The 27,799-nt window shown below is 37.8% G+C and overlaps 1 protein-coding gene across 14 annotated transcripts in view; it reads left to right on the forward strand.

Annotated features, from left to right (window-relative positions):
- PSD3 (pleckstrin and Sec7 domain containing 3) overlaps positions 1 to 27,799 on the forward strand; it is a 560,140-nt gene that overhangs the window by 387,240 nt on the left and 145,101 nt on the right. For 13 of the 14 annotated variants that reach the window (XM_082444205.1, XM_082444206.1, XM_082444214.1 and 10 more), the window contains one exon: positions 15,502 to 15,545. In XM_082444205.1, coding sequence (XP_082300331.1) covers positions 15,502 to 15,545 — 44 coding nt within the window. Of the gene's footprint in view, positions 1 to 15,501; positions 15,546 to 15,913; positions 22,805 to 27,799 lie in introns of those variants that run through there. The other variant, XM_082444219.1, reaches the window with a different exon arrangement.

The raw sequence follows: 27,799 nt of genomic DNA on the forward strand, positions 1-27,799 counted from the left end.
ATAGTCAGGGTTCCTTTGTCATAAATCAATTGACCATATATGTGTGGACTTATTTCTGGCTCTCTATTCTGTTCCATTGATCTACATGTCTGTTTTTATGTCACTATGTCTGTCATACAGAGTGAAGTAAGTCAGAAAGAAAAACAAATGCAGTATGCTAACACATATATATAGAATCTAAGGGAAAAAAAAAAAAGGTCATGAAGAACCTAGTGGCAAGATGGGAATAAAGACACTATCATACTGTTTTGATTACTATAGTTTTGTAATATATTTTGAAATCAGGGAGTGTAATGCCTCTAGCTTTTTTTGTCCTTTCTCAAAATTGCTTTTGCTATCCGGGGTCTTTTGTGCCTCCACACAGATTTTAGGATTGTTTTCTTCTATTTCTGTGAAAAAAATGCCACTGGATTTTGATAGGGAGTGCATTGAATCTGTAGATTGCTTTGGGTAATATAGGACATTTTAATTATATTAATTCGTCCAATCCATGAACACAGAATATCTTTCCATTTATTTGGTCATCTTCAATGTTTTTCATCAGTGTCTTATAATTTTCAGTGCATAGGTTTTTCACTTCCTTTATTGAATTTATTCCTAGGTATTTTATTCTTGTTGATGAAATTATAAATGGGACTGTTTTCTTCATTTCTCTTTCTGATAGTTCATTATTAGTGTATAGAAATCAACAGATTTCTGTATATTGATTTCATATCCTGCAACTTAATTGAATTTTTAAGTTAGTTTTAGAAGTTTTTTTTGTGGAGTCTTTAAGTTTTTCTATACATAATATCATGTCATCTCCAAATAGTGACAATTTTACTTCTTCTTTTCCAATTTGAATGCCTTTTATTTCCCCCTCTTGCCTAATTGCTCTGGCCAGGACTTCCAATACTATGTTGAATAAAAGCAGTGAGAATGGGCATCCTTGTCTTGTTCCTGACATTAGAGCAGAAGCTTTCAGTTTTTTAATGTAAATTGATGCAGCCATTTTGGGTGTTAGCTGTGGGCTTGTCATATATGGCTTTTATTATGTTGAGGGATATGTTTACAGTATTAACAAGGAGAAAGAAATTCTTTCTACTTAAGTTTTTGCTCAAAAAGGAGCTTACTACAAATATCAAATCATTATGTTGTGCACCTGAACCTAATATAATGTTATATGTCAATTATGCCTCAATTTAGAAAAAGGAACTTAGTGGCTATTTTGTATTTAAATACATTTACATTTTGAATAATGTTATTTGAAATAGCCTAGTTAAGAAACTTTCCTTAAGACACAGCAGCCAGTAAAATGGAAGGTAATCATAAGGTGTAGAAAAGGCACTTTAGGAGGAATACGCTCTGTAGAAATACTCATGATACCTTATTGACCAATTCTACCCTCAGAATGAATGAAATGAAAGAATATGTGTGTGTGTGTGTGTGTGTGTGTGTGTGTGTGTGTGTGTGTATATATATATATATATATATATATATATATATATGTAATAGTTTGGAGTACTGTGTCAGCATAAATGGTAATAAAGGGAACATTTTTGTTCCCTTTCAGGTTTGGTTGAGTGCACCTCCAGAGCTGCTCACCAAATCTTTTGGTAGGTGTGCGTATTTAGTATTATCTTTGGCTGCATCTTCCCCCCTTTGGTGATAAGGAAGGGTGGTTCCTATTTTAGCTCACAAAGATACATTTGACAGTAGGCAATCAGGCGAGCCCCACTTGCCGTTCCTCCCTCTTAGGGAATCAGTCTTCCTCCCTCTTTCCCTTTTTCATTTTTTTCATATGCAATTTAAAAATCAATTTTATTTCCTAATTTATAGAGTCATACCTGGGATTTGGGAGCAGATAGTGATGCTACTAACCAATAACCATGGGGAAAAATAAGTGAGGGACACAGGAAAAGGGAGTAGGGACTAGGGAAAGAACTAGTTTGAGAGTTTGACCAGGTGATTTCTGAGATCCTTTTGAAGTGGAACCATAGAATGGTAGATCTGGAAGGGGGTCAAAAAAGGTAACCTTATGCAACCCTCTCATAGCACATATTTAGAAAATGAAGGCCAGGTAAATGAAATTATTTGTCTTGAAAGGGCAAGTTCGTGATTGTCGAACCCCCTCCTCCCCTCAAATTCTTAGATCCTGAGGCTGGATCTGTTCTCTCTTCTATTAAATATTTCTCTAAAAATTACTTGTAATATGATGTCACATATTAGATACTATGTGTGAAAGTGTCTTGCACATTGATGGCAGGAAGTAAAAAGTTGATTCTGCTAGCTAATTCTCCATTAGGTCAAGTTCAGTCAGGATTAGCAGTACATTTTGTTATCCTTACATAAGAGGCCCCTGAAGGCAGAGTGGATTCTTCTACACCTAGCATAATGCCACTATGGCCTATAGATGTACTCACAAGTGTTTGTTATGTGATGAATCATGCATATTAATTGTACTTCAGATTCCCTTTCAGTAAGGCGAGTGCTTTTATGTTACTGTCGTGGTATCTCTTACGGTTCGGCGTTGGCTCATCTCTGCAGTAGAGTCAGACACTTAATGGTTAGATGTTTCTGCCATTGCTGGCTGGGTTTGTAAGTGCGCCACAACATGTGGTAAGTTAACTCTCCAGGACATAGATTTTGACTCTGTTTACATGGTGACTGGATCCAAAAAATAGATCTGACTATAGATGTGGGAAAATGCCAAACTCAGAATAAGTTATTTATATTGAGCTTGCTTTTGTCACCCTGAATGAGAGCTAAATAGAGGAATGCCTGCAAGGTTGATTGTTAATATGTGTTCTTTAATGTCGTGTTCTTTAAACTTGGGTACATGAAAACTTTCCACTGGGTATGGGAATCAGTTTCCAGAAACTCATCTTTTATATGTTCTTCTCCCTAAAATGGATCTACCTATGAATACTCTTGTGGTCAGAGTTTCAGGCTGTTTATCCTTTTTTACTTCTGCTTGACAATCGCCTTCTGCCACTTAAGGAAAAGAAAAAAAGAAGGAGGTGGCACAGTTCTCACCCATAACTTTATTTGGTCTGTTGCACGGGTGTAGCAACTTCCACGGGTAGAGGGGCAAACAAAGAGTCAATTCTAAATATTGGTTTTAGGGAAGCCCTCTTTAATGAGGGAGTAATGCAGTTTCTCAATATTATTTTAAGGTATAGGGAAGAAAATAAAAGTTGAGGGCCATTGCTTTAAGATATTTTGAGTTTTTCTAACCAATTTGAAATTCATATGGTAACTAGATTTATTAATTTTTAACCAATGTCTTTTTCAAATACAGTCTTTCTCTGATAACGTTTTCCAGAGTGTTGCATATTTAGTTCTATACTCAGAAGTCTGCTTGATCTGACTATCTGCATGAAGCAGCATTGCGCTTGAACAAGATAGCCATGGTGTTGATGGTGTCATAATTCTTGGGTACAAATTTCACTGTGGTCACTGTCAGTCTCACGAAGGGAAACTAAAAGTTGTGTTATCCCCTACACTTTTCATAGTAATTCAAGGAGCACAGAGAAAGGAAAATCATTGGAGTTGAGAGATGCTTGAACTAAAATACACGAATTTCATAGATTGCAAATTGTGCTTCTGGAGAGAAAGAGACTCATGGTTACCCGATGCATGGTAATAGGGAAAGCTTCAGAGAGCCGTGTGTGGGCTGTCAAAGATGGTGCTAAGCCTTGAATAAAATTGCATTTTATCATCTCGATGAGAAGCAATTAAAAGTTGAAGAACAAAGACTTAAAAGTAAATTTAGACCAAGATACCTTGATCTCTGTAATTTAAGCAAGTTACTTTGCTTTCTCATTCTTAAAAATGATGAACTTCAACTTTGAGGAATCATTCTGTCCTCTTTAGTCTCAGTGGAGGTATTTGATTATTGTCTAGCTCCTGGGTTAAGTTGCAGGAATTTCAGTTAGAAGAAGACAGGTAACCTCACAAAGCAGTGATTTTTAATCAAGGGTTTGTATCAGAGTTATGTGTGGATCATTTGGAAATATTCATGTTTAGGTTCCTAATCTGCCAATCTGATTCAGTAGATCTGGGATGGGACTCAGTGATCAATATTTTAAAAAGTTCATTGGCTGATTCTGGCACATACCCTCATACTTTCAGTTGAGAGCACTCTGGTAGACAACTGTGTTTTACCTGGGGACTGACTCTGGAAAAGTTTCTGGAAATCAACCTGTGGGTATGATCATTCTTTATTCAGATATCTGTCTTCCATTTATACCTCGTGTGTTAATTTCCTAGGGCTGCTGCAACAAATTACCACAAACTTGGTGTTCTAAAACAACAGGAATTTATTCTCTCACAACTTTGCGGGCCAGGCGTCTGAAATCAAGGTGTGGACAGTGCTGCGCTCCTCTAGAGGGTCTAGGAGAGAATCTCTTCCCTGGCTCTTCCAACCTCTGGTGGTTGCCAGCATTCCTTGGTTTGTGTCTGTATCACTTCAAGTTCTCTGTCCATCTTCGTGTTACCTTCTCTTCTGTCTTTGTTAAATCTCTCTCTGCTGCCTTCTTATAGAGACACCACTCAGCCCAGATATTCTCTCCCATTCAAGATCATTAACTTAATTGTGTTTGCAAACTTTTTGTGGAATGCAGAAACATTTTCAGGTTCTGGGGTTTAGGACTTGGATATCTTTTGGGGGTCCATTATTTAGCCTGAGACAGCTGGCTATCACCTCACTACATATAATTTATATGGGCTGCTCTGGCCCATTGAGATTGATTTGGTCCCTTTCCCCCACTTGTCTCCAGCTACCAATTCATGGCCACAGGGAAATGGAAGCCTTCTGTGACAGTGTTTACCCACAAATCTTGCTTTCTTGGACCTATATCAGATAACCTCTCACATAGCTAGAAATAAATTATTTTACTAAGCTGTCGAATACACCTCCAATTGCAGCCATTCGTATGGCAAATACCTTTGGTCATAAGTGGAGTGGGAGTATAAGATCAGTGCAGCAAACCATCATCCTCACTGACGAAGGCATCCCAAGCATGTGTCCCAGCAACGGTGGCTCTTGTTTAAAGCTCGTCTTTAAGAAGAGAATATCACAGTGACCAGCATTACGTGACTCGATTCCAGGAGAGGCACGAGCCTTCTTCCCTTTCACGTGAGCCTTGACTTGACCTAAGCCAGACATTTACGATGCTGTCAAGTTTGGTTTTAGGAGAGAGAATGTAGTTAGCTAAAGTTAGCTGATAGGAAAGAATTTAGTTAGTTGAAAAGATAGAATGTAGTTAGTTGAGTGTAGTCACTTGATTTCTGAGAGAAATGTAATTTCTGAGTCAAACTTTATGAAAACTAGCTATAGGACCTTGAGAGAATTTTTAAAACACGGGGCTTCATTTTCCCCATCTACAAAAGGAGGAATTTATTTCATGATCTCTAAGGCCCCTTTCAGCTCTGAAATTCCATTTTGTTGTTTCTTGAGTTTTAACAATTTGTCCTAAAAACATTATTACTAAAAGGCTTGTTCTTGTGCTATTAGTAGGCAGGTACAAGATTGGTAGTAAAGATGATTTTAACCTGGAGCTTCCTTAATTGTGTGGTAGAAAGATATGTTAAAGTATTTTGAATGGAACAATTGACAGAAAAATGTTGTCATTCCTAGGATTCTGACTTGGGCATGTTTTATATCACCCTAAACTACCCATCCTTGGGCTTTATGTGTAGTGTTTCTGTACTCCAGAAATTAAATGTTTTATATCAACGGGGTTTACTAAGATTGAGAGTACACTTTCACTATTAGGCCTTCATGTACTAGTTAGTTCCTTTTTATGGAGTTTGTGATGCTTTGTGACACATGAATCTGAACTTCACAGGAGTTCACATGCGCCGAAGATAAACCCTTAGGTTCAGCCACATTTAAGGGATAAGATGAGGAAGATATGAGTAAGGAGAAGGATTGTCAAAGGAGATAGGAGAAAATTCAGGAAACTATGTATTGTGTCACAGAAAATAAGGAAGAATATATTCAATATTTGAGAGTATTCAGTGCTGCTGAAGGCGAAGAGATACAGAACACTAGAGTGGCCTTGAACAAGGAAAGCCGATGAATTTGTTGTGATAAGTTTTAATGGAGGAACAGGGATGGAAACTAGATTGAAGAGAACAGATCAAGCGGAGATAAGAATTGCTAAAACTTCTCTCAGGAGAGGTTCTGAGGAACAAAGGGTGGAAACTAAATTGCAGAGATGGGGTTTGGAGAGACCTGCACAGGTTTGAAAGCTGATAGAGAGGAGCAGGTAAAGGAAGAGCTATTACCCCAGAAAGGGAAGGTCAGGACCTGTGTTACAGGCTTAGCTTGGCAGGCATGGAACACCCCTTCCCTTCCTGTCAGAAAGGAGGAAAGAACAGATGCCAGTGCAGATACATTTCAGGGAAAATGGCAAAAAAGTTAAAGGAGGCTCATGAATGAATGCTCTGTGGAAGTGTGAGATGTTCATGTGTACTGTTGTCTAATGTTCTCTGTTAATGTTGAATTAGTCGCCTACCAGGAGCTCAGGAGGACTGCACTTGCGGCCAGTCAGTGCCACCCCTCTGTAATAGATACCCCAGCCCCCTTGACTGCAGGGAAGGGCCAAATCATAACTCCTCATCTCCCAGGCACGTGGATTGATCAGTGGGGAGGACAGGTGGCCTACATCATACCAACTGGAATCTTTTCAAACTGGAGCTGGGAGAAAAGAACTGTGGGTTCCTCATATTGAGAGATACAAAGATGTGAATGGGTGCTGTTGATATGGACATGTTTATTGTTTCTTGTGTAGCAAAGAAACAGGGATTGGGGATGTTTGGGATGGAAAGAGGAGAGTTGAGAGGAGAGGGGGCAGAGTTTATGTTTTTTTTCCAATTTTATTGAGAAATGGTTGACAAGGGGGCAGAGTTTTAAATTCCTGTGTCCCTGTGGCCAGCTCCATCTGGATCTTTTTTATGGTTTGGCTACATAAATGTTAGGTCCCCCTTACCCTTAAGGTAGAGTTTAGATTTTTGAATTTGAAGCTAAAGAAACCTTAACTAATATAATGTGAAGTCAGAATAGGATTGGTCAAGAGTTACAGTGTTTCTTTTCAGGTACAACAGAAAGGCCATGGGACAAAGAAGTGGAAAATACCATCAAGACTGTTTGAGGTGATGGGCTGCCTGGGAAAGGACGTGAGGACTGTTGGCTGGAGATGAGGGGGAATCAAGGGACTTCAGTTCCTAACGAAGTGAAGTAGATACAAGGGTAGGCAGTTGTGATCAGGGTATATGAGTGTTGGATGCATTTGCAAAGCAAATTTTCCTTTTTTAAGAGAAATAATGCACTATCATAAAGCACTAAAAAGATTCAGGAAAGTCCCTTTGTAATTTATTCATTGAAAAGGATAAGGATAACATCCCCTGTTTAGATTTGTTGCATTATCATTTACACAAAGAGGACTTGACCTACAATAAAGCAAGTTTGTTGAATTTTTTTTTTTAGTTATTTCTGAGATATACATTTTAAAGTAATAACTAGGATTATTACTTATAACATTATACCAGAACATATAAGATTTTTAGAAATTTCATGTAATGTCTGAAACATTTATATTAACATATTTCCATACAAATAACCCAATGAAAGTTTAGTATTAGTTGTTTTGTTTGTTTTTTTATACTGCAGGTTCTTATTAGGCATCAATTTTATACACATCAGTGTATACATGTCAATCCCAATCGCCCAATTCAGCACACCACCATCCCCACCCCACCGCAGTTTTCCCCCCTTGGTGTCCATATGTCCATTCTCTACATCTGTGTCTCAACTTCAGCCCTGCAAACTGGCTCATCTGTACCGTTTTTCTAGTTTCCACATACATGCATTAATATACGATATTTGTTTTTCTCTTTCTGACTTACTTCACTCTGTATGACAGTCTCTAGATCCATCCACGTCTCAACAAATGACTCAATTTCGTTCCTTTTTATGGCTGAGTAATATTCCATTGTATATATGTACCACAACTTCTTTATCCATTCGTCTGTTGATGGGCATTTAGGTTGCTTCCATGACCTGGCTATTGTAAATAGTGCTGCAATGAACATTCGGGTGCATGTGTCTTTTTGAATTACGGTTTTCTCTGGGTATATGCCCAGTAGTGGGATTGCTGGGTCATATGGTAATTCTATTTTTAGTTTTTTAAGGAACCTCCATATTGTTCTCTATAGTGGCTGTATCAATTTACATTCCCACCAACAGTGCAAGAGGTTTCCCTTTTCTCCACACCCTCTCCAGCATTTGTTGTTTGTAGATTTTCTGATGATGCCCATTCTAACAGGAGTGAGGTGATGCCTCATTGTAGTTTTGATTTGCATTTCTCTAATAATTAGTGATGTTGAGCATCTTTTCATGTGCTTCGTGGCCGTCTGTATGTCTTCTTTGGAGAAATGTCTATATAGGTCTTCTGCCCATTTTTGGATTGGGGTGTTTGTTTCTTTAATATTGAGCTGAATGAGCTGTTTATATATTTTGGAGATTAATCCCTTGTCCGTTGATTCATTTGCAAATATTTCCTGCCATTCTGAGGGTTGTCTTTTCGACTTGTTTATGGTTTCCTTTGCTGTGCAAAAGCTTTGAAGTTTCATTAGGTCCCATTTGTTTATTTTTGTTTTTATTTCCATTACTCTAGGAGGTGGATCAAAAAAGATCTTGCTGTGATTTATGTCAAAGAGTGTTCTTCCTATGTTTTCCTCTAAGAGTTTTATAGTGTCCGGTCTTATATTTAGGTCTCTAATCCATTTTGAGTTTATTTTTGTGTATGGTGTTAGGGAGTGTTCTAATTTCATTCTTTTACATGTAGCTGTCCAGTTTTCCCAGCACCACTTATTGAAGAGACTGTCTTTTCTCCATTGTATATCCTTGCCTCCTTTGTCATAGATTAGTTGACCATAGGTGTGTGGGTTTATCTCTGGGCTTCTATCTTGTTCCATTGATCTGTGTTTCTGTTTTTGTGCCAGTACCATATTGTCTTGATTACTGTAGCTTTGTAGTATAGTCTGAAGTCAGGGAGTCTGATTCCTCCAGCTCCATTTTTTTCCCTCAAGACTGCTTTGGCTATTCGGGGTCTTTTGTGTCTCCATACAAATTTTAAGATGATTTGTTCTAGCTCCGTAAAAAATGCCATTGGTAATTTGATAGGGATTGCATTGAATCTGTAGATTGCTTTGGGTAGTATACTCATTTTCACAATGTTGATTCTTCCAATCCAAGAACATGGTATATCTCTCCATCTGTTAGTATCATCTTTAATTTCTTTCATCAGTGTCTTATAGTTTTCTACATACAGGTCTTTTGTCTCCCTAGGTAGGTTTATTCCTAGGTATTTTATTCTTTTTGTTGCAATGGTAAATGGGAGTGTTTCCATAATTTCTCTTTCAGATTTTTCATCATTAGTGTATAGGAATGCAAGAGATTTCTGTGCATTAATTTTGTATCCTGCAACTTTACCATATTCATTAATTAGCTCTAGCAGCTTTCTGGTGGCAGTTTTAGGATTCTCTATGTATAGTATCATGTCATCCGCAAACAGTGACAGTTTTACTTCTTCTTTTCCAATTTGTATTCCTTTTATTTCTTTTTCTTCTCTGATTGCTGTGGCTAGGACTTCCAGAACTATGTTGAATAATAGTGGTGAGAGTGGACATCCTTGTCTCTTTCCCGATCTTAGAGGAAATGCTTTCAGTTTTTCACCATTGAGAATGATGTTTGCTGTGGGTTTGTCATATATGGCCTTTATTATGTTGAGGTAGGTTCCCTCTATGCCCACTTTTGGAGAGTTTTTATCATGAATGGGTGTTGAATTTTGTCAAAAGCTTTTTCTGCATCTATTGAGATGATCATATGGTTTTGATTCTTCAATTTGTTAATATGGTGTATCACATTGATTGATTTGCGTATATTGAAGAATCCTTGCATCCCTGGGATAAATCCCACTTGATCGTGGTGTATGATCCTTTTAATGTGTTGTTGGATTCTGTTTGCTAGTATTTTGTTGAGGATTTTTGCATCTATATTCATCAGTGATATTGGTCTGTAATTTTCTTTCTTTGTAGTGTCTTTGTCTGGTTTTGGTATCAGGGTGATGGTGGCCTCATAGAATGATTTTGGGAGTGTTCCTTCCTCTGCAATTCTTTGGAAGAGTTTGGGAAGGATGGGTGTTAGCTCTTCTCTAAATGTTTGATAGAATTCACCTGTGAAGCCATCTGGTCCTGGGCTTTTGTTTGTTGGAAGATTTTTAATCACAGTTTCAATTTCATTACTTGTGATTGGTCTCTTCGTATTTTCTGTTTCTTCCTGGTTCAGTCTTGGAAGGTTATACCTTTCTAAGAATTTGTCCATTTCTTCCAGGTTGTCCATTTTATTGGCATAAAGTTGCTTGTAGTAGTCTCTTAGGATGCTTTGTATTTCTGCAGTGTCTGTTGTAACTTCTCCTTTTTCATTTCTGATTTTATTGATTTGAGTCCTCTCCCTCTTTTTCTTGATGAGTCTGGCTAATGGCTTATCAATTTTGTTTATCTTCTCAAAGAACCAACTTTTAGTTTTATTGATCTTTGCTATTGTTTTCTTTGTTTCTATTTCATTTATTTCTGCTCTGATCTTTATGATTTCTTTCCTTCTGCTAACTTTGGGTTTTGTTTGTTCTTCTTTCTCTAGTTTCTTTAGGTGTAAGATTAGATTGTTTACTTGAGATTTTTCTTGTTTCTTTAGGTAGGCTTGTATAGCTATAAACTTCCCTCTTAGAACCGCTTTTGCTGCATCCCATAGGTTTTGGGTCGTCGTGTTTTCATTGTCATTTGTCTCTAGGTATTTTTTGATTTCCTCTTTGATTTCTTCAGTGATCTCTTGGTTATTTAGTAACGTATTGTTTAGCCTACATGTGTTTGTCTTTTTTACGTTTTTTTCCCTGTAATTCATTTCTAATCTCATAGCGTTGTGGTCAGAAAAGATGCTTGGTATGATTTCAATTTTCTTAAATTTACTGAGGCTTGATTTGTGACCCAAGATGTGATCTATCCTGGAGAATGTTCTGTGCGCACTTGAGAAGAACGTGTAATCTGCTGTTTTTGGATGGAATGACCTATATATATCAATTAAATCTATCTGGTCTATTGTGTCATTTAAAGCTTCTGTTTCCTTATTTATTTTCATTTTGGATGATCTGTCCATTGGTGTAAGTGAGGTGTTAAAGTCCCCCACTATTATTGTGTTACTGTCGATTTCCTCTTTTATGGCTGCTAGCAGTTGCCTTATGCATTGAGGTGCTCTTATGTTGGGTGCATATATATTTATAATTGTTATATCTTCTTCTTGGGTTGATCCCTGGATCATTATGTAGTGTCCTTCCTTGTCTCTTGTAACATTCTTTATTTTAAAGTCTATTTTATGTGATATGAGTATAGCTACTCCAGCTTTCTTTTGATTTCCATTTGCATGGAATATCTTTTTCTATCCCCTCACTTTCAGTCTGTATGTGTCCCTAGGTCTAAAGTGGGTCTCTTGTAGACAGCATATATATGGGTCTTGTTTTTGTATCCATTCTGCCAGTCTATGTCTTTTGGTTGGGGCATTTAATCCATTCACGTTTAAGGTAATTATCGATATGTATGTTCCTATGACCATTTTCTTAATTGTTCTGGGTTTGTTTTTGTAGGTCCTTTTCTTCTCTTGTGTTTCCCACTTAGAGAAGTTCCTTTAGCATTTGTTGTAGAGCTGGTTTGGTGGTGCTGAATTGCCTTAGCTTTTGCTTGTCTGTAAAGCTTTTGATTTCTCCATCAAATCTAAATGAGATCCTTGCCGGGTAGAGTAATCTTGGTTGTAGGTTCTTCCCTTTCATCACTTTAAGTATATCATGCCACTCCCTTCTGGCTTGCAGAGTTTCTGCTGAGAAATCAGCTGTTAACCTTATGGGAGTTCCCTTGTATGTTATTTGTCGTTTTTCCCTTGCTGCTTTCAATAATTTTTCTTTGTCTTTAATTTTTGCCACTTTGATTACTATGTGTCTCGGCGTGTTTCTCCTTGGGTTTATTCTGTATGGGTCTCTCTGCGCTTCCTGGATTGGGTGGCTATTTCCTTTCCCATGTTAGGGAAGTTTTCGACTATAATCTCTTCAAATATTTTCTAGGGTCCTTTCTCTCTCTCTTCTCCTTCTGGGACCCCTATCATGCGAATGTTGTTGCGTTTAATGTTGTCCCAGAGGTCTCTTAGGCTGTCTTCATTTCTTTTCATTCTTTTTTCTTTAGTCTGTTCCCCAGCAGTGAATTCCACCATTCTGTCTTCCAGGTCACTTATCCGTTCTTCTGCCTCAGTTATTCTGCTATTGATTCCTTCTAGTGTAGTTTTCATTTCAGTTATTGTATTGGTCATCTCTGTTTGTTTGTTCTTTAATTCTTCTAGGTCTTTGTTAATCATTTCTTGCATCTTCTCGATCTTTGCCTCCATTCTTATTCCGAGGTCCTGGATCATCTTCACTATCATTATTCTGAATTCTTTTTCTGGAAGGTTGCCTATCTCCACTTCATTTAGTTGTTTTTCTGGGGTTTTTTCTTGTTCCTTCATCTGGTACATAGCCCTCTGCCTTTTCATCTTCTCTATCTTTCTGTAACTGTGGTTTTTGGTCCAGAGGCTGCAGGATTGTAGTTTTTCTTGCTTCTGCTGTCTGCCCTCTGGTGGTTGAGGCTATCTAAGAGGCTTGATGGGAGGCTCTGGTGGTGGGTAGAGCTGACTGTTCAGTTTGTTGAATTTTACAAGATGCTTTATAATAGAGTTTGTTGTGTGATGTGCAGCTGACAGGGTAACAAGAATCTTCTCATTTGAAACTCAGTTCTTTCTTCAAGAAAATATTCTCACAGGCAAAAAATTTGAAAAAAAAATTGATCTAGGGCAGAACTGAATTTATTGGAAAATTTCTAGTTGCTTAGATATCACTTTCTACTTTCATGAACAGATAGTTTTTTTATCTTTACCATATTGTTAAATTACTCTGGTTAGTATTGAGTGTGATAGTGTACAAAGAACCTTTAATGATCTGTCTCTTCTGTAAAGCCCACTATTATTTGTGTGTTCAGGATGGCTTCTACAAGTAATAGAATTCATGTAAAGACACTTATCAGCAAGAGTTTCCTGAGGCTGGAGCCAGACATTGACTCTGCACTTTTGTACATGCAGCCTCAAGAGACATTAGCTATATAGTAGGTTGTCCTAGTTCTTGAGTGAATTTGAGTTCTTCAAAAAGAACATCCAATTTATAGCATGGTCTTTGTGCCTTGATTTACCCCTTATTTTCTTTTGATGTTTTACCATTTCTGTATGTGAGGACACGTTTTACCATACCCTGATAATGATGAAATGTGTCCTAAATTTTATTAGCTACCATAATTATCCAGTAGGTAAACGGACTACTGTAGCCACACTGAAGAACTCCCATGGAGTCTGTCAAGACACTAGCTAAGGATATATGTATTGCATCTTAAATAATATAAAATCTGTAACTAAGCATCTTTGTCCTGAATTGGGACGTGCTTTGCTAGAAAGGGAGTTCACTACCTGGGTGCAGTCTTTCTGATCACACACATGTAGACTGCCTCTCACGCTTAGTAGGTAGATCTATAAGGCAGTTCTGCCTCTGCTCTGCTGCCTGGGAAACGTTATGAACTTACCATTTCCTCGTGTGGAAGATGAGGGGTTGGATGGCATCTGGTCCCCCTTTTCCCATCTCAGAGTGAATGAGATGAGTGTTGTAAGTCCAAATCCTTCTTTAAAGAAAAATGTTCCCAGTGCATCATGTTATTAGGCACATAGTCCTCTCTTCAACGCAGTTTGCTGTTTTGGTTTTATTTCTTAGAGATGCACTTGTGTTTTCTTTATAACATCTCACTCAAAAGTAAGAAACTAGAGGTGTGGGTAGCATTTTCTTGGATTAGCTGTAGTGGAACAACGTGATTACAAGGAGCTTACACGTGACGCCAGAGCTGGGAGGTGTGGTGGGGCAGTCTTTTTTTCTTTAGATTCCATATATATGTGTTAGCATACAGTATTTGTTTTTCTCTTTCTGACTTACTTCACTCTGTATGACAGACTCTAGGTCCATCCACCTCACTACAAATAACTCAATTTCATTTCTTTTTATGGCTGAGTAATATTCCATTGTATATATGTGCCACATCTTCTTTATCCATTCATCTGTCGGTGGACATTTAGGTTGCTTCCATGTCCTGGCTATTGTAAATAGTGCTGCAGTGAACGTTGTGGTACATGACTCTTTCTGAATTATGGTTTTCTCAGGGTATATGCCCAGTAGTGGGATTGCTGGGTCATATGGTAGTTCTATTTTTAGTTTTTTAAGGAACCTCCATACTGTTCTCCATAGTGACTGTAACAATTTACATTCCCACCAACAGTGCAAGAGGGTTCCTTTTTCTCCACACCCTCTCCAGCATTTAATGTTTGTAGATTTTTTGATGATGGCCATTCTGATACAATGGAGTATTACTCAGCCATAAAAGGAATGAAACTGGGTCATTTGTAGAGACGTGGATGGACCTAGAGACTGTCATACAGAGTGAAGTCAGAGGGAGAAAAACAAATATTGTATATTAACGCATATATGTGGAATCTAAAAGAGTGGTACAGATGAACCTATTTGCAAAGCAGAAATAGAGACACAGATGTAGAGAACAAACATATGGACCCCGAGGGCAGGAAAGGGAGGGAGGGATGAATTGGGAGATTGGGATTGACATATATACACTACTGTGTACAAAATAGGTAACTAATGAGAATCTGCTATATAGCACAGGGAACTCAATGCTCTGTGGTGATCTAATTGGGAAGGAAATCCAACAAAGAGGGCATATACGTGTACATATAGCTGATTCACTTGACTGTACAGTAGAAACTAACACACCATTGTAAAGCAACTTTACCCCAATAAAAAAACAAAAAAACAAAACAAAACAAAAAGCTGTTTAAGTCATTGGTATAGAAACTCTCAAATTATTCTAAGATAGTCTCCCATAATTGGGCTTCAGTCTCCCTTCCATGTATCTTACTCATTAAGTTGTTATGAAAACAGTTATATTTATTCCATTAATGAAAAGGTATGAATATTGAAATTTCCAAAGCAGTGAAACTATAAGACCATATTTTGAATAAGAAAAATAGAGCACATGGTCTAATTTTAATCATGTCCTATATTTTACTGTGGTAAAATGTAGTACAGTGTTGTGTGTCTTACAAATGACATTTTTTACTTCATGAAAAGTCTCTCTCCTTCACAGAGCTCTACCTGCCCTGTGCTCCTTAGCCTCACCTGTGTTTTCTTCATGTCTGCAGTACCAGTAGGATGACCCACAAGGGCCCTGGGAGTTGCTTGCTGACTCACTCAAGCCTTTTGGCTTTGGCCATTTGCTGAACGCAAAATGTGAAACAGGATGAAAAGAATAATTCCATCTTGTTTTCTGTCTTTACAGGCTCTGTACAACTCAATCAAGAATGAGAAGCTTGAATGGGCAGTGTAAGTATGCTGCATGTCAGCCTTTTAGTAAATGAACTACTTGCTCTTTTCTTACTGTCTTTCTTTGTGCCTTAGCGATGACCCTGGAGAAGGGTTAATTGCACTGACTGTTCTCATTTTACACCAGTGTCTTACCTACTTTGTGTAAGACACATAAACCCTGAGTATCCCATGTCTTTTTCTTGGTACCCAGCATGCTCCTATTCTTATTTTAAGCTGTTTGCTGTGCCTGTATGCAATCAATTATCTTTTTATAAAAAATAGCATTCAAAAACAAAATACGATAAAATTACATAAATTCCAAAATCTAATACAAATGATTTGGGTACCATACACTTATTCTAATTATCTCCTTCTTATCATTATAGATCAAGGTTTTCTAATCCTGTTTCCTGTGACACTAATTATACCAGGATATTGATAGATAAGCTTGAGAAATGATGGATTAAATGAAGCTTTTTTTTTTTTTAACTGAAGAACTTCCAGGAGCTTGTACAGTGCTGATGTTTATTGTCAATCTGTAAGAGAGAAATAGAATTTGCAATGTTTCCTGAACCTATTTTGACAGTAAAATGTAAGGTTTCAAGGTACATACTTTGGGGGAGATAGTATTACAGATAAATTATTACTAACTCTATGTAGACCAAGAACACCACTCTTGTTAAATTTCCACTAATCAATATAGCAGTTAAGAATTTAATTTTTTAGAAATTGTTAGAGCAGAATCTTTACTAAATTTTTAATCAAGTTATCAAGAAATTAGGGCAAAATATGTTTTTTAATTAGAACTACATGTGAATTTTATTTTTGATTTTCACTGATATTAAGCTTTCATAAATATTTTTCTGACATGTTACCTAACATAGCCATCTACAGTGAACTTAGGTTTACAAATCATAACTTGTGGGAATAAATCTTATTCTTTCATAACACACACTGTGGAAAAATGGTTTACCAGTTGACTAGATCTTACATATAACATGCTAGAATGAATTAAAAAATATCAATACCACTTACATTGTTTCACTAATTGTAAGGGAATGTGGTACTATTTTAAATTGGGGATTAAAAGTTTGAGACTGTAATATTTGCAAGTATATGTGATGGCCTATGTTTCTGTGTATGTATATCACCAGACTCAAGTAAAGATAGTGTATCATTTCAAGGAAAACTCATTAAAATTAATATGAATTCATGGCCTGAGGTCCAAAGCGATTATTTTTGGACTTATTTCTCATGAATGAAAGTGAGTTTCCTAGAAAAATTTCATAAATGATATACTTAGACCCTTGCTGAAATATTAAAGACGTATCTTGACCTATGCAGGATGTCTACTCTAGAAAAAATTAATAGATTGAAATAATTATAAATATATTCACATTGTGAGAGATAATATTTTGATGATTCTTTTATAAATTTATTTTTAAAAGCAAATAAATATACTCCTGAGGATCTGTTTTGTAAATCTAGATTTTTGATATATTGAATTTGCTACATTAGGTTTTATTTACATTTATGTATAGTGGCAGTTTGGTATAAGAAAGCTTTATCTTGGGCCCTATCCATGGGTGAGGGTGGATGTTTACCCAAGAACTGGATTCTTCTTTGGCCCTTTTGTCAGGTCAACAGGGCATTGTGTTCAAGAGCCCAGATTTCAAGAGTAAGACAGATTTGGGTTTGAATTCGAGCTCTGTTGTGTACCAGCTGGGCCACTGGCCATGTGATCCTTGAGGCCTCAGTTTCCTCTTCAGGATGACACTGTGAAATATTCTAAAACAATAAGCATAAAGCAAGTTATCTCTCAAATGGTAACTAATATTGTAGCTTTTGAAGCTCTGATTTCTATTTTATTTGTCATTTTCCTTTTTATTTCTCTCTTGTTCATACGCTTTCCTATCCACATTTATTCATCACCTACCAAGAATAAGACAATACAGTAATTTATCATATAATTAACTTTCTTCACGTATAAAATGAAGCGATTGGATAAAATGATCACAGCTGTCCTTTTCAGTTTTAATATTCTGTGAATTTTGAAATGTTACAATGTATCAGTATTTCTCAAGCTGGCTCCTTGTCTAGATACACTGCTGTATCTAGAGGATATAAAACAAAAAGGGTTTATGGGTCAGTGTGATGGACTCTTTGAATTTCTTCAGTAGATAAAGGGCCAATATCCTAACCTTTTTGATCCCTGAGTCCTGTTTTGATCATGGAGTACCTTTCAACAGCTACTAAAACTAGTGTTCCCTAGAACAGTGGTCCCCAACCTTTTTGGCACCAGGGACCCATTTTGTGGAAGACAGTTTTTCCATGGACGGGGGCGGGGGGTTGGGGGTGGGGAGGGATGGCTCAGGTGGCAATGTGAGCGGTGGGGAGCCATGAGGAGTGATGGGGAGCGGCAGATGAAGCTTCCCTCACTCTCCCGCCACTCACCTCCTGCTGTGCGGCCCGGTTCCTAATAGGCTGCAGACCAGTATCCCCAGGAGTTAGGGACCCCTGCCCTAGAACACACTTTAGAAAACCCTGCTGTCCATATATCAACTTATGTGATCCTTCAGATCAAGAGCTAAGCTTTTTCATTCATAAGTAAGTATGTGCATGTGTGTAACTGTATATAACACTGTGCTCCCCCAGTTTTCCTTGTATCTCTCCAGTCACACCTTCTCTGACTCATTTTCCTCCTATTAGCCATTAATGTTAGTATCTCCCAAAGATCAGCACTTAGAATTGTCTTTTCACTAAAGTCCCATTCTCATCAGTTTCATTCAGTCTTAAGAGTTCATCTGCCATATCTAAAAATTCTTACCTTATATGCAGCTCTGCCCTCTTTCCCAGATTTCAGTTCAACATTTGCATTTTTCTGCAGGACATTTCCTCTGCACTCAGCACTCATCATCTGTCTCTAGACTTCGTCACATGTTCTCCACTTCTATTAATGACACCAGTATTTCCTAGATTCTGGGCTCCCATCATCCTTGAACCTCTCTGGCCCCTCGTTCGCTCCCGCGGAACTGGCCCCACCAGTGGCCCCGCACCATTCCTGCTGCGGCACTCCGAGTTCAGGCATCCCTGCTTCTGCCTCCTGACTGTCTCCGCCTCCAGCCTCTTTCCTCTACTTTAACCTGTTTTGAAGCCCTCCTCTGCTCTAAAATGTCATTAAGCTCTGCACATTGTGCCAGTCATCTATTTTATTCCCCGTACTTGTCTTCACACACCCTGTATGTCAACAAAGCTGCCACTAGATGCCATTCCCTGCACTTGCCTCATGGCTTCCAGCTTTTTGGACAATGCTCATAAAGTAACCTCTGCTTAGAATCTACATCCCTGCCATTCTTTACAGCCCAGCTCATAACCTGCTCCATGAATTCTTTCCTGATCTTACCAACCAGAAATAATCTCAGCCCTTAAACATCCACTTTACTTTATCTGATGACACAGTCATTTCTATTCTCAGTTATAGTTATTGATAGGAATGTTCCATTAAGACTGTAAGCTTAAGGAAATTATACATGTCTGGAGTTGTCCCTTTATATCCTCCTTTGAGGAGCATAGTGCTTATATGTAATGAAGTCTATATAAAAGTCTACAGAAAGAATAATAGCAACAGTGCGAGGAACTGCATTTCCTGAAAGATTTTCTACAGTTGTGTAAGTTTAGATAGTAGTTACAGGAAAGGGGTTGCTGCTTCAAAGTTTGTAGGATTTCGTAGTATATACTTGCATGGGGGAGATCTTGATATTGATTTATTTTATTTTTATTGAAGTATACTTGATGTACAATGTTATATACGTTACAGTTGTGCAGTATAGTGAGTCACAGTTTTTAAAGGGTATACTCCATTTATAGTTGTTATAAAATATTAGCTATGTTGTACAATATACCCTTGTAGCTTATTTTATACCTAATAGTTTGTACCTCTTAATCCCCTCCCCCTATATTGCCCTTCCCCCCTTCCCTCTCCCCACTGGTAACCACTGGTTTGTTCTCTACATCTATGAGTCTGCTTCTTTCTTGCTATATTCACTAGTTTGTTATATTTTTTAGATTCCACATATAATTGATATCATACAGTATTTTTCTTTCTCTAACTTATTTCACTTAGCATAATATAATGCCCTCCAAGTCCATCCATGTTCCTGCAAATGGCAAAATTTCATTCGTTTTTATGGCTGAGTAGTATTCCATTGTATATATACACCATATCTGTTTTTATCCATTCATCTGTTGATGGACACTTAGGTTGCTTCCATATCTTGGCAATTGTAAATAATGCTGCTATGAACATTGGGATGCAAGTATCTTTTCGAATTAGCGTTTTTGTTTCTTTCAGATACTTACCCAGCAGTGGAATTGCTGGATCATATGGGAGTGCTATTTTTCGTTTTATGAGAAACCTCCATGCTCTTTTCCACAGTGACTGCACCAATTTACATTCCCATACACAGTGTACGAGGGTTCCCTTTTCTCCACATCCTCACCAACATTGGTTATTTGTGTTCTTTTTGATGATAGCCATTCTGACAGGTGTGAGGTGATATCTCATCATGGTTTTGATTTGCATTTCCCTTATGATTAGTGATGCTGGGCATTTTTCCATGTGTCTGTTGGCCATCTGCATGTCCTCTTTGTAAAAATGTCCTTCAGGTCTTCCGCCCATTTTTTAATCCAGTTTTTTTTTTTTTTTTTTGATGTTGAGTTGCATGAGCTCTCTGTATATATTGGGTATTAACCCCTTATTGGCCATATCATTTGCAAATATTTTCTCCCTTTCAGTAGATTGTCTTTTCATTTTCTCAGTGGTTTCCTTTGCTGTGCAAAAGCTTTTAAGTTTAAAGGGCCCATTTGTTTATGATGTTTTCATTTCCTTTACTTTAGGAGACAGATCCAAAAAAATATTGCTACAATTCATGTCAAAGGGTGTTCTGCCTATGTTTCCTTCTAGGAGTTTTATAGTATCCAGTCTTACATTGAGGCCTTTAATCCATGTTTGGTTTATTTTTGTATGCTGTGTTAGAGAATGTTCTAACTTCATTCTTTTACAGGTAGCTGTCCAGTTTTCCCAGCACCATGTATTAAAGGGACTATCTTTTCTCCATTGTATATAGTCTTGCCTCCTTTGTTATAGATTAATTGACCATAAGTGTGTGGTTTTATTTCTGGGCTCTCTATCCTGTTCCATTGATCTGTGCATCTGTTTTTGTGCCAGTACCATACTGTTTCGATTACTGTAGCTTTGTAGTATAGTCTGAAGCCAGGCAGTGTGATTCCCCCAATTCTCTTCTTCTTTCACAAGATTGTTTTGACTATTCGGGGTCTTTTGTGTTTCCATATAAATTTTGAAATTATTTTTTCTAGTTCTGTGAAAAAAATGCCATTAGTATTTTGACAGGGATTGCATTGAATCTGTATGGTCATTTTAACAATATTAATTCTTCCAATCCAAGAACATGGTATATCTTTCCATCTGTTTGAGTCATCTTCAGTTCCTTTCATCCATGTCTTATGGTTTTCCAAATGCAGGTCTTTTACCTCCTAGGTTCCTTATGCTTTTTTTTTCTTTATTTCTTTCTTATTAGTCATCAGTTTTATACACATCAGTGTATACATGTCAATCCCAATCGCCCAATTCATCACACCAACACCCCCCCACTGCCACTTTCCCCGCTTGGTGTCCATATGTTTGTTCTCTACATCTGTGTCTCAATTTCTGCTCTGCAAACTGGTTCATCTGTACCATTTTTCTAGGTTCCACATATTTGCGTTAATATATGATATTTGTTTTTCTCTTTCTGACTTACTTCACTCTGTATGACATTCTCTACATCCAACCACGTCTCTACAAATGACCCAAATTCGTTCCTTTTTATGGCTAATATTCCATTGTATATATGTACCACATCTTCTTTATCCATTCGTCTGTCAATGGGCATTTACGTTGCTTCCATGACCTGGCTATTGTAAATAGTGCTGCAATGAACATTAGGGTGCATGTGTCGTTTTGAATTATGGTTTTCTCTGGGCATATGCCCAGTAGTGGGATTGCTGGGTCATATGGTAATTCTATTTTTAGTTTTTTAAGGAACCACCATACTGTTCTCCATACTGGCTGTATCCATCAACATTCCCACTAACAGTGCAAGAGGGTTGCCTTTTCTCCACACCCTCTCCAGCATTTGTTGTTTGTAGATTTTCCGATGATGCCCATTCTAACTGGTGTGAGGTGATACCCCATTGTAGTTTTGATTTGCATTTCTCTGATAATTAGTGATGTTGAGCAGCTTTTCATGTGCTTCTTGGCCATCTGTATGTCTTCTTTGGAGAAATGTCTATTTAGGTCTTCTGCCCATTTTTGGATTGGGTTGTTTGTTTTTTTAATATTGAGCTGCATGAGCTGTTTATATGTTTTGGAGATTAATCCTTTGCCCGTTGATTCGTTTGCAAATATTTTCTCCCATTCTGAGGGTTGTCTTTTCGACTTGTTTATGGTTTCCTTTGCTGTGCAAAAGCTTTTAAGTTTCATTAGGTCCCATTTGTTTATTTTTGTTTTTATTTCCATTACTCTAGGAGGTGGGTCAAAAAAGATCTTGCTGTGATTTATGTCGAAGAATGTTCTTCCTATGTTTTCCTCTAAGAGTTTTATAGTATCCGGTCTTACATTTAGGTCTCTAATCCATTTTGAGTTTATTTTTGTATGTGGTGTTAGGGAGTGTTCTAATTTCATTCTTTTACATGTAGCTGTCCAGTTTTCCCAGCACCACTTATTGAAGAGACTGTCTTTTCTCCATTGTATATCCTTGCCTCCTTTGTCATAGATTAGTTGACCATAGGTGTGTGGGTTTATCTCTGGGCTTCTATCTTGTTCCATTGATCTGTGTTTCTGTTTTTGTGCCAGTACCATATTGTCTTGATTACTGTAGCTTTATAGTATAGTCTGAAGTCAGGGAGTCTGATTCCTCCAGCTTCGTTTTTTTCCCTCAAGACTGCTTTGGCTATTCGGGGTCTTTTGTGTCTCCATACAAATTTTAAGATATTTTTGTTCTAGTTCTGTAAAAAATGCCATTGGTAATTTGATAGGGATTGCATTGAATCTGTAGATTGCTTTGGGTAGTATAGTCATTTTCACAATATTGTTTCTTCCAATCCAAATACATGGTATATCTCTCCATTTGTTGGTATCATCTTTAATTTCTTTCATCAGTGTCTTATAGTTTTCTGCATACAGGTCTTTTGTCTTTGTCTCACTAGGTAGGTTTATACCTAGGTATTTTATTCTTTTTGTTGCAATGGTAAATGGGAGTGTTCCCTTAATTTTTCTTTCAGATTTTTCATCATTAGTGTATAGGAATGTAAGAGATTTCTGTGCATTAATTTTGTATTCTGCAACTTTACCAAATTCATTGATTAGCTCTAGTAGTTTTCTGGTGGCATCTTTAGGATTCTCTATGTATAGTATCACGTCATCTGCCAACAGTGACAGTTTTACTTCTGCTTTTCCAATTTGTATTCCTTTTATTTCTTTTTCTTCTCTGATTGCTGTGGCTAGGACTTCCAAAACTATGTTGAATAATACTGGCGAGAGTGGACATCCTTGTCTTGTTCCTGATCTTAGAGGAAATGCTTTCAGTTTTTCACCATTGAGAATGATGTTTGCTGTGGGTTTGTCATATATGGCATTTATTATGTTGAGGTAGGTTCCCTCTTTGCCCACTTTTTGGAGAGTTTTTATCATAAATGGGTGTTGAATTTTGTCAAAAGCTTTTTTGGCATCTATTGAGATGAACATATGCTTTTTATTCTTTAATTTGTTAATATGGTGTAGCACATTGATTGATTTGTGTATATTGAAGAATCCTTGCATTCCTGGGATAAATCCCACTTAGTCATGGTGTATGATCCTTTTAATGTGTTGTTGGATTCTGTTTGCTAGTATTTTGTTGAGGATTTTTGCATCTATATTCATCAGTGATATTGGTCTGTAATTTTCTTTTTTTGTAGTATCTTTGTCTGGTTTTGGTAACAGGGTGATGGTGGCCTCTTAGAATGAGTTTGGGAATGTTCCTTCCTCTGCAATTTTTTTGGAAGAGTTTGAGAAGGATGGGTGTTGCTCTTCTGTAAATGTTTGATAGAATTCACCTGTGAAGCCATCTGGTCCTGGAATTTTATTTGTTGGAAGATTTTTAATCACAGTTTCAATTTCATTACTTGTTATTGTCTGTTCATATTATCTATTTCTTCCTGGTTCTGTCTTGGGAGGTTATACCTTTCTAAGAATTTGTCCATTTCTTCCAGGTTGTCCATTTTATTGGCATAGAGTTGCTTGTAGTAATCTCTTAGGATGCTTTGTATTTCTGCGGTGTCTGTTGTAACTTCTCCTTTTTCATGTTTAATTTTATTGATTTGAGTCCTCTCCCTCTTTTTCTTGATGAGTCTGGCTAATGGTTTATCAATTTTGTTTATCTTCTCAAAGAACCAGCTTTTAGTTTTATTGATCTTTGCTATTGTTTTCTTTGTTTCTATTTCATTTATTTCTGCTCTGATCTTTATGATTTCTTTCCTTCTGCCTACTTTGGGTTTTGTTTGTTCTTCTTTCTCTAGTTCCTTTAGGTGTAAGGTTAGATGGTTTATTTGAGATTTTTCTTGTTTCTTGAGGTAGGCTTGTACAGCTATAAACTTCCCTCTTAGAACTGCTTTTGCTGCATCCCATAGGTTTTGGATCATCGTGTTTTCATTGTCTTTTTTCTCTAGGTATTTTTTGATTTCCTCTTTGATTTCTTCAGTGATCTCTTGTTTATTCAGTAATGTATTGTTTACCCTCCATGTGTTTTTTTTTTTTACGTTTTTTTCCCTGTAATTCATTTCTAATCTCATAGCGTTGTGGTCAGAAAAGATGCTTGATATGATTTCAATTTTCTTAAATTTATTGAGGCTTGATTTGTGATCCGAGATGTGATCCATCCTGGAGAATGTTCCTTGCGCACTTGAGAAGAAAGTGTAATTTGCAGTTTTTGGATGGAATGTCCTATAAATATCAATTAAATCTATCTGGTCTATTGTGTCATTTAAAGCTTCTGTTTCCTTATTTATTTTCACTTTGGATGATCTGTCCATTGGTGTAAGTGAGGTGTTAAAGTCCCCCACTATTATTGTGTTACTGTCGATTTCCTCTTTTATAGCTGTTAGCAGTTGCCTTATTTACTGAGGTGCTCCTATGTTGGGTGCATATATATTTATAATTGTTATAACTTCTTCTTGGATTGATCCCCTGATCATTATGTAGTGTCCCTCCTTGTCTCCTGTAACATTCTTTATTTTAAAGTCTATTTTATCTGATATGAGTATTGCTACTCCAGCTTTCTTTTGATTTCCATTTGCATGGAATATCTTTTTCCATCCCCTCACTTTCAATCTGAATGTGTCCCTAGATCTGAATTGGGTCTCTTGTAAACAGCATATATATGGGTCTTGTTTTTGTATCCATTCAGCAAGCCTGTGTCTTTTGGTTGGAGCATTTAATCCATTCATGTTTAGGGTAATTATTGATATGTGTGTTCCTATGACCATTTTCTTAATTGTTTTGGGTTTGTTTTTGTAGGTCCTTTTCTTCTCTTGTGTTTCCCACTTAGAGAAGTTCCTTTAGCATTTGTTGTAGAGCTGGTTTGGTGGTGCTGAATTCTCTTAGCTTTTGCTTGTCTGTAAAGCTTTTGATTTCTCCATCGAATTGAATGAGATCCTTACTGGCTAGAGTAATCTTGGTTGTAGGTTCTTCCCTTTCATCACTTTAAGTATATCATGCCACTCCCTTCTGGCTTGTAGAGTTTCTGCTGAGAAATCAGCTGTTAACTTTATGGCAGTTCCCTTGTATGTTATTTGTCATTTTTCCCTTGCTGCTTTTAATAATTTTTCTTTGTCTTTAATTTTTGCCAATTTGATTACTATGTGTCTTGGCGTGTTTCTCCTTGGGTTTATCCTGTATGGGACTCTCTGCACTTCCTGGACTTGGGTGCCTATTTCCTTTCCCATGTTAGGGAAGTTTTCAACTATAATCTCTTCAAATATTTTCTCGGGTCCTTTCTCTCTCTCTTCTCCTTCTGCGACCCCTATAATGCGAATGTTGTTGCATGTAATGTTGTCCCAGAGGTCTCTTAGGCTGTCTTCATTTTTCTTCATTCTTTTTTCTTTATTCTGTTCCACAGCAGTGAATTCCACCATTCTGTCTTCCAGGTCACTTATCCGTTCTTCTGCCTCAGTTATTCTGCTATTGATTCCTTCTAGTGTAGTTTTCATTTCAGTTATTGTATTGTTCATCTCTGTTTGTTTGTTCTTTAATTCTTCTAGATCTTTGTTAAACATTTCTTGCATCTTCTCGATCTTTGCCTCCATTCTTTTTCCGAGGTCCTGGATCATCTTCACTATCATTATTCTGAATTCTTCTTCTGGAAGGTTGCCTATCTCCACTTCATTTAGTTGTTTTTCTGGGGTTTTATCTTTTTCCTTCATCTGCTACATATCCCTCTGCCTTTTCATCTTGTCTGTCTTTCTGTAAATGTGGTTTTTGTTCCACAGGCTGCAGGATTATAGTTCTTCTTGCTTCTGCTGTCTGCCCTCTGGTGGATGAGGCTATCTAAGAGGCTTTTGCAAGTTTCCTGATAGGAGGGACTGGTGGTGGGTAGAGCTTACTGTTGCTCTGGTGGGCGGAGCTCAGTAAAACTTTAATCCGATTGACTGCTGATGGGTGGGGCTGGGTTCCCTCCCTGTTAGTTGTTTGGCCTGAGGCAACCCAACACTGGAGCCTACCTGGGCTCTTTGGTGGGACTAATGGCGGACTCTGGGAGGGCTCACACCAAGGAGTACTTCCCAGAACTTCTGCTGCCAGTGTTCTTGTGTCCACGGTGAGCCACGGCCACCCTCTGCCTCCGCAGGAGACCCTCCAACAATAGCAGCTAGGTCTGGTTCAGTCTCTACTGGGGTCCCTGCTCTTTCCCCTGGGTCCCAGTGCACACACCACTTTGTGTGTGCCCTCCAAAAGTGGAGTCTCTGTTTTCCCCAGTTCTGTCGGAAGTCCTGCAGTCAAATCCCAGTAGGCTTCAAAGTCTGATTCTCTAGGAATTCCTCCTCCTGTTTCCAGACCCCCAGGTTGGGAAGCCTTACGTGGGGCTCAGAACCTTCACTCCAGTGGGTGAACTTCTGTGGTATAAGTGTTCTCCAGTCTGTGAGTCACCCACCCAGCCATTATGGGACTTGATTTTACTGTGATTGCACCCCTCCTGCCGTCTCATTGTGGCTTCTCCTTTGTCCTTGGATGTGGGGTATCTGTTTTGGTGAGTTCCAGTGTCTTCCTGTCGATGATTGTCCAGCAGCTAGTTGTGATCCTGGTGCCTCTCACAAGAGGGAGTCCTCCTTATTCTTTTTGATGTGGTGGTAAATGGGATATGACATTGATTTTAGAGCCTTAGAAGAAATCATATCATAGAATTATGGGATGCTTTAGCTGGAGGGAACTTAGAGTTCATTGGTTGTCTAAATGGGTTCCATAGAGCCTTAGGGTTCAGGGAGATGTCTGGGGGCCTCCCTAGGTGATGTGAGTGAGGGAAAAGGGGAAGATGACAGGGACACAGTTCTACCTCACACAAGTGTCACACCTATTTCAAATGACCAAAGCAGCCCCATTTTTATCTTTTTGAAATATGTATTTGGCGTTCTACTTATTATTGCTTTTCCTAAGTAATCTGTACTGAAGAAAAATTTTTGAAAAGTACTACTCCAGTCCAGTGTTCTTCTTTCATGTATTAGGCAAATGAAGTCAAGAAGCACTTAGTAACAGATCCGGAGTCACACAATCAGTGTAGGAGCAAAACGAGGATTAGTTTTCCCAGCTACCTGGCTCCCCTTGGCAGCATCATGCTGCTTCACTTTTTTGTAGCCACATACTCTTATCAAGTCTTTGCTGGGCAGGGGTCACATCTGAATGTGTATTAAGAGAGATTTATATTAAATTTTTAGTCTCGTGAAATGCTCCTAGAATTACTAATCATTAAACTATTCCACAAACAACCTTTGAAGCAGCTGCTTCTGCGCCTGGCCCAGTGCTGAGCTCTAGATACAAATATGAAAAAGACAGAGGTTCTCTGCCTAAGAAGAACACAACATGGGGGCGGTTGGAGGGAGCAGACTGTACAAAGACAAAAACGTAAAAGCTGTAGTGAGAAGTGCAAGTAGCCAGACTGCCTGTGGAAGGTCTCGGCTCCCTTGTG

Source organism: Balaenoptera physalus (assembly GCF_965194825.1).
Source record: "Balaenoptera physalus genome assembly, chromosome: 21".
Classification (NCBI taxonomy): domain Eukaryota; kingdom Metazoa; phylum Chordata; class Mammalia; order Artiodactyla; family Balaenopteridae; genus Balaenoptera; species Balaenoptera physalus.